The sequence below is a fragment of the Engraulis encrasicolus genome, chromosome 10 (assembly GCF_034702125.1).
Source record: "Engraulis encrasicolus isolate BLACKSEA-1 chromosome 10, IST_EnEncr_1.0, whole genome shotgun sequence".
NCBI classification, from domain to species: domain Eukaryota; kingdom Metazoa; phylum Chordata; class Actinopteri; order Clupeiformes; family Engraulidae; genus Engraulis; species Engraulis encrasicolus.
In genome coordinates, this window is record NC_085866.1 from 23,723,553 (window position 1) to 23,731,386 (window position 7,834).

General features: G+C 41.8%; 1 protein-coding gene across 3 annotated transcripts in view; it reads right to left on the reverse strand.

The window, feature by feature from the left end:
- Positions 1-850: 850 nt before the first annotated feature.
- The window catches only part of eif4g3b (eukaryotic translation initiation factor 4 gamma, 3b), a 90,050-nt gene continuing 83,066 nt past the window's right edge, over positions 851-7,834 (reverse strand). For all 3 annotated transcript variants that reach the window (XM_063208412.1, XM_063208413.1, XM_063208411.1), the window contains exons 31-35: positions 7,504-7,602; positions 6,427-6,573; positions 5,896-5,977; positions 1,946-2,092; positions 851-1,082 (exon numbers count right to left, since the gene is read on the reverse strand). In XM_063208412.1, the coding sequence (XP_063064482.1) occupies positions 901-1,082; positions 1,946-2,092; positions 5,896-5,977; positions 6,427-6,573; positions 7,504-7,602 (657 nt within the window). In that variant the 3' untranslated portion in view covers positions 851-900. The remainder of the gene's footprint in view (positions 1,083-1,945; positions 2,093-5,895; positions 5,978-6,426; positions 6,574-7,503; positions 7,603-7,834) is intronic.

Genomic DNA, 7,834 nt, shown 5'->3' on the forward strand with positions numbered 1-7,834 from the left:
CGCATTGCTGCTTGCAGCTATATTTTTTGTTTGTTTTGTTTTATTTGATTCTCGGCCTCTTGTCCCCTGAATGCATAGTTCTGCCTCTCTGCCGAATAGATAATATGTGTCATAGAGCAAGCTAAAGCAGAAGGAATCCCTGTGGGTATCCCCACAAATAACCTTTTTAAACATTGTTGACGTGCTAAACCATGAACTCCTCCCTTTGTGCTTCCCATGGCCGCCTTGGCCACAGAAGAACCACAGTAAGTTCCTGACTGAACTGTTAAATTCGGGAGGCTGTTTAGAACAAGTTTTTTTTTCTTCTTTAATCATAATTATTAATCATTAATATTATTAACATAATTCTTTATTTCTATATCCTCCCACTGCTTCTTCACATTCTGACCACCTCGCGAATGTTAAATACATTTCGTATCTGCAGTTCTTTAAAAAAAATAAATTAAAGTCTGAACTGATGTTTCTGTGTTTTTTTTCTTCCTTTGTAGCACGTCTTTTTTGTATTATTAAATTTCTTTTTTTTTCTTAAAAAGTAACAAAAGAAAGAAAATTAAAAACTTTTAAACTGAAATAGTTCTATAAATAATACATGTTCTTTTTTCTTTTAGTGCTCCAGCAGAGTTAAGTCACGTCGCTGCGCTGCGGGGTGTGGGAAAACCGTACCGTAACACCTCACCCTTCATCATCAGCATCCCAGCATCCTCATCCAGACGATGCATATGTGGCTTTGTTACTCATTTTTGTTTTGTTTCATTTTTAGATGATGCAGTTATCTTTTTTGCAGCGACCTTTGTCCTTTTTTCGCACTAAATCGGCAAAACATGTCCATTTTCATTTCCTAATGTTTTTTTTTCTTTTCATATTTTTTTTCAGGTTTTTTTTTTGTCCCATGGCCCTTTGTCAGTTGTCCTCGGACTCCTCCTCGGCCTCGCGTAGCCAGGTGAAGAAGGCCGTGACGGACTTGAGGGCCACTCCTTTACCCAGCTGCTCCGCGGGGTCTTTGCTCGACTCCCACTTGTAGAACGCGTCCTCCGAGATCACGTCCTCGTCATACAAACAGTCGAAGAACATCCGGAGCAAGTCTAGAGGGACACAGAGAGAGAGAGAGAGGGGAGTTGGTCAGGTTTTAGAAAAGTAATGCAAGCCGAAATACATGCAGTCAAAGAGTATGCAGGGAAAGTGGGACAGAGGACACGCATAGATCAAGGTCCATCACGTTTTGGAGAAGTTTCCAAAGCTAACACAGACAGGCAGACAGGCACACATGAAGTTGCATGACTAAATCATCTTCACCAATAGTGCCTTCGTAAGCTTAAATGTGACATTTTCGTTAGGTTTATTAGGGTGTGGCAGCCTCTGAATACCTTCCATTTAAAACCTGATATAAGAAATGTTCACTGAACATGTAGGGGCATAACAGCACCTCAGGCATTCATTTGGCTTGATTCATGTTTTCACACGTACATTTCCTGATGACTCAACACCCTAAACATCTATAACTTAATTTGATGAAACCTTTGTATCTGAGCAATTCAGACTTCAATTAGTTCAGTTAGCATTTAAAATCTAACATTCATCATTTTATATTATTAGAGGATTTTTCACCAAGGAATCTCCTCCTATTAAATATATACCATATAAGGGGCAAAAATTTACCCATCACAATGGTGTTTTTCTTTCTTTAAAATAAATAAATAAACAAAACAAAAAAACAGGAAATTAATCCAAATGCTGTGTTTATATGTAAATGCATAAAAATGCATTGACAAATATATGTGTAACCAGAACCTAAATTGCATTGCTTTTAGTCAGACAGATGATATAAAAGAAGCCCAAAGGCAGGGTTTGTGGCGGATTAATGAAGAAGCAGATCCTTAGGGGTTAAAATATAATGTTATTGAAAACACAAGCTTGTAACATCAATTTGTCAGTTAAGCTTACTCACTTGGAGGCTGGTCCAGTTTAACTATCAATGCTTGAAGTGCATAAAGTGCTTGCAACTGGCGCTCTGTGTCTGCGTTAAGGTACTTGAGTAATACAGGCAACCTCTTTTGGATGATGGCTGTGTCCACTCTACAGGCGGAACTCTCCCCTGCAGATATGAGAGAGAGAGAGAGAGAGAGAGAGAGAGAGAGAGAGAGAGAGAGAGAGAGAGAGAGAGAGAGAGAGAGAGAGAGAGAGAGAGAGAGAGAATGACAGAAAGAAGGAGATTAAGTGTGTGTGTGTGTGTGTGTGTGTGTGTGTGTGTGTGTGTGTGTGTGTGTGTGAGTGAGTGTGAGTGTGAGAGAGAGAGAGAGAGAGAGAGAGAGAGAGAGAGAGAGAGAGAGAGAGAAACATGGAAAGAAAATGACCAATGATCAGATAACCGCTTCAACAGCTCAATATATTAATCCACAATACTAGTACACGCATGCATACAACCTTCAAAGAAACACTTTCCAGTAAAGCAATGACAAAATTCAATTTGCTGCCATCAATGCAGTGGCGTTACAGTGAACACGATGGCACAGCAGGAAGGACGCAGGACTTCCCAAACGAACAGAAAACAGGTTCTTAAACGCCTCTGTCTCGGAAGCATTCATCACAAATCCTACTGCCCCAGGCTTACTTTGTTCCCGTCTCTCTGGGCAAAGCCAGCCACAATCACCCGGTTGACTGCGAGCCTCAAATATGTGTCTGTGTGTGAACGTGCGTGTGTGTGTGTGTGTGTGTGTGTGTGTGTGTGTGTGTGTGTGTGTGTGTGTGTGTGTGTGTGTGTGTGTGTGTGTGTGTGTGTGTGTGTGTGTGTGTTAGATAAGGAACAACAGAAAAAGGATGAGAATGCATAAAAGACTTTCAGGGCAATAAAGTGAGAGCAAAAGGACTGTGTGTGTGTGCGCGTGCGTGCGTGCGTGCGTGCGTGCGCTAGGGTGCATCAGTTGCCCCCTATGAAAAGATATCGCCTTGGCCCTTTAGTAAAAATACACCCAGTAAAAACACACTGTGTAAAATATTTTGAAATTTGGATGAAGTCTACCGGGGCCACCAGCCCCATGAAAATAGAAAATAATGGTGATAGTCAAAATCTTGGATAGAAACAGGGCTGGACTGGCCATCTGGCATGGCGGGCATTTCCCGGTGAGCTCCGCACCCTCGTGGGCCCCCATTTTTTTACTTTTTACATTACTGAAAATAGGGGCCCATGAGGGTGCAGGGCCCACCGGTGAGTCAATTCTCCGGCACTATTAATAATGAGGGGGCCCTCTTAAATCCAAAAGTGCCCGGGCCCTATTTATCGCCCAGTCCAGCCCTGAATAGAAATGGACATTTTGCTGCATAAAGCTACCCAATAAAAACATATTGCCTCAGCTGTGTGATAAAGAAATGTTCTATGCACAGTAAAATCACACTGTGGAAAATCTGTTGAAATTTAGATTAATTCTACTGGGTCCACCAGGCCCAAGAAAATACAAAACAATGGTGATAGTGATGGGCAACCTGGATTCCAAAGTCCAGTGCCACATATTCCAAATATAGCCAATATAATGAACCAGCTGACCCACTGCCAGTATCAAGCAAGAGATTGCGAAGTTGTATGACTTTTGTGTGCTTCACCTGTGGGCCTACAGGATTGTACAGGTAGCTGTTAATACCTGGTGGAACATCTGTACTAAAGCTGTGAATGCTCATTGGAATGAAAGAAATCCCTGCAGTAGTTCAATAGAGTACATACAATACAACTGTATGTGATGTTGGAAAGAGTGGCTTCCCAAAACCTGTACTCTAGTGGCTTCTAGGTATGTTATGGGTATCACCAGGTCCAGAGTCCATTGCCAAGGGCCTCTCAGGTAAGTTATGGTACTCATATGATGGAGTAAAGTGAAATACTACCACAGGCGATGGGATAAGTAAGGGTTAACGTTCGGCGAGAAGGTCGCTACCGTGGAATAGCAGCACGACAGAGAGAATCTTTAGACCCCGACGCGGAGCGGAGGGGTCTTGTTCTCTCTGAAGTGCTGCTATTCCACATAGCGACCGACTCGCCGAAAGTTAACCCGCTTATTATATGGATATACTTAAATGATTCACACATGGCGGGGACATTTCTTTAGGCCTAGGCCTATTTAATGTTAAGATTGTTGCTGCGCAAAACAAAACAGTGTTGTGGAACACCGCTAGGCAACAGCTAGGTAGCCAGGACAACAGGTGTTTTCTATCACAGCAGCTGATTAGAGTCTTGTTGAAAAGTCGCTTTAGCAGTGAAAAGTCTTGTTGCCATTGACAGCGGTCTGTTATAGACCAACCCGTCCGTTATCGAAAAATAACAGACGTGCGAACTTTGGGGAGCCCCGTTGAAATGAATGGAGCATTCGACCGATGACGTCACACCATATAATAAAGAAGTAATGGCACTCTTCAATACAGCTGTATTGACTGCCTTGTAGCCTAGGCATTCCAAGGCACATTCACAGCTTTAGTACAGATGTTCCTCCATGAATTGTAGGGCCACAGGTCAAACACACAAATATAACAGTCATGCAGCTTTGCAATCTCTTGCTTGATACTAGCAGTGGTCCAAGGCAGCAATTAATTGATATTGTGTTGCAAAAGAGCAAATGTGCCTAAATATAGCAGTTTGACCATCAGTCTGTCCTGAGACTGAAGTCTGTGTAAGTGGATCGACTGAATACACAACCTGCTTTGATATTCCTTCTGTTTGTGCTCCCAATACAGGTGATTTCACTAATTACCTCATCAACCTGGCTTAAGTGGTAATTAGGCTCAGCTGGTTCATTATATTGGCTGGGGCAAATGTGTCACGCGGTTTGTCCACCTCTGTTTTAAGACAATGGCAGACCTAGATTCAAAAGCTACAATCCAGTGCCACAGATTTCAAATTACCTGGTTTTACCTGTCCAATTGCCCTAACTGGAAAGGTAAAACTAGGTATGTCATTTGGAATATGTGGCACTGGACTTCAGCTTTGGAATCCAGGTTGCCCATCACCATCACCATTATTTTGTATTTTCATGGGCCTGGTGGACCCGGTAGAATTCATCTAAATTTCAACATATTTTACACTGAGTGATTTTACTGTGCATAGAACATTTTTATCACACAGCTGAGACAATATGTTTTTATTGGGTAGCTTTATGCAGCAAAATGTCCATTTCTATTCAGGGCTGGACTGGGCGATAAATAGGGCCCGGGCACTTTTGGATTTAAGAGGGCCCCCACCATTATTTTCTATTTTCATGGGGCTGGTGGCCCCAGTAGACTTCATCCAAATTTCAAAATATTTTACACAGTGTGTTTTTACTGGGTGTAGAACATTTTTACTATAGGGCCAACGCGATATCTTTTCATAGGGGGCAACTGATGCACCCTAGCGTGCGCGCGCCTGCATATGCAAGTGCGTGAGGAAAGAAAGCTAGCAGGTGCAAGAGAATACAAAACCACAATTGAAAGGCTAGATGGAGATTGTTGTATTCCTCTGTGTCCTATGTCTGGTGCAGGGGTGTGTGGGTAAGAGTTGTTAATGTAATGTATGGATCCAGAGTGTTGTTAATGTAATGTATGGATCCAAGGAGAGTAATCGATCTGTTCACCAGGCATTAGATAGTATTGATTAGTCTACACACAAAAGCATCACATCCAGAAATCTATGCATTTGTGTGCGTGCGTGTGTGTGTGTGCGAGTGTGTGAGTGAGTGAGTGAGTGTATGTGTTTGAGTGAGAGAGAGAGAGAGAGAGAGAGTGAGAGAGAGAGAGAGAGAGAAAGTGAGAGTGAGAGAGTGTGTGTGTGTGTGTGTGGCTGGGTATGTGTGTGTGTGTGTGTGTGGCTGGGTGTGTGTGTGTGTGTGTGTGTGTGTGTGTGTGTGTGTGTGTGTGTGTGTGTGTTCACAATGCACGTACATTTGACGGCTGCCTTGCAGACAGCGGTCATTAAAGCTCTAAGGAAGTGATGGGAGTTCATCTCAGCTTCCTCCAGATTTGCCTGAGGACAGACACAAGGGCAGGACGGGGTTAAGGACAGCTGCAACAAGACGATAACTATCTGTACACGGCACACAGGGCTGACGGTACAAAGAAAATCAGCCTCAGATTAGAACTTTACTGTGTACCAAGAGGATATTGTGACATGACATGATAGGAATGGCAAGATTTCATTATGATCCTTGGTCAGTCCAAATTCCATCAATATTATTTCTTAAAAAAGGACAAAGAAATAACATGCTACCTAGACATGTTATCAATATTTTTAATGAAACACGCTACCTCAAAATGCTATGAATATTTTATGAAATTACATGCTACCTCAAAATGTTCTGAATATATTTTTATGAAACACCACGCTACCACAAAATGTTCTGAATATTTCTTATTACTAAATAACATGCTACCTCAAAATGTTCTGAATATTTTTTTAATGAAACTCCATGCTACCTCGACCCAATCGAAGATTTGTTCGTCGCCGGCCATGTCCTCGAGGAGCAGCTTCTCCAGCTGCCGGTTCAGCTCCTCTCCCGAGAGGCTCTTCTTCGAGGGGGCTTCGCTGAGGTCCGAGCTCTCCGACACGGTAAACTCTAGTTTCTGCACATACAAGAGGACCACAGCACACAGTTTAAAAAAATAGATGTATTTTTTAGGTTTTTTTAACCTTTATTTTTTACAGGACAGTGGAGGACAGACAGGATATGAGTGGGGGGAGAGAGAGATAGGGAAGGATCGGCAAATGACTCGGGCCGGAATTGACCCTGGGTCGCCGGTGTAGTAACCCAATGCCCTACCGTTAGGCCACGGCAGGGTCCACAGCACACAGTTTTAGCAACATAATATAATATAATAACAATATAATAAAACACAATACAGTTCTGCTCAGGAAAAACCTACTCAGACAGATAAAGTCACATATAAGTTGGACACAACACATACTGACGCTGAAATACAGTTATGCTCAACATAATAGCAGTGTCTTTAAAAAGCTGAATAAATGTCAAAATTCTTCGCATAAATTCTACTTTAATGAGCACGAATGTATCTGGGACACTGGACATTCTATTTCAAAGCAAGGAAACTGGGAGAAGTCATTACATTTTATATTTCATAGAAAGTGAAGAAATGTAATGTTAAAAAATAGCAGCGTTGACATCTGTCTTTGGAAACTCAAAAATGTTCTGTACAAACTTTACTGACCGTCCTAAACTAATATTTTGTTATATAACCATGGATTTTGATAACTGTTTCGCATATGTGGTGCATGATGTCGACCAACATCTGGCAAATATTACAAAATTGAATTACTTTTCGAAATGTTCTTGCTCTGAAATAGAATAGACTTTTTCTCACCTTTTTAAAGACACTGCTACTATTTTAACGCAAAACAAATTCCCTTCGGGGCAATAAAGGCTTTCATTTATTCATGCATGCATTTTGAGCATAACCGTACATACACAAATGGACACAACAATACACACACACAAACAGATAAACATTCATGTACAAAGTGTGTATGTCTCCAACCTGCTCAGCAATAAAGCTGTGCATGTCGGTGCCTTCGGGGAGGTAATCTGCCCAGTTCAGTCCTGATTCCCTCCATAAGGCCCCCACTTTCCTATGGCTCTGCAGGACAGAAAGATGTGAAGACCACGCGTCACTACACAGACATACAACAAGGACACCTCTGGGTCAGGGGTTCCCAACATTTTCCAACTTGGGCCCCCCTTGAAATTTTCACAAATGTTTAGGGCCTACCTTTGTCGAATAAACAGAACTCAAATAAATATTCAACAGCAACAAATATTATATATTTAGAAAATTATTTCATTTGGACTTGGACTATCTTCTAAGCCTA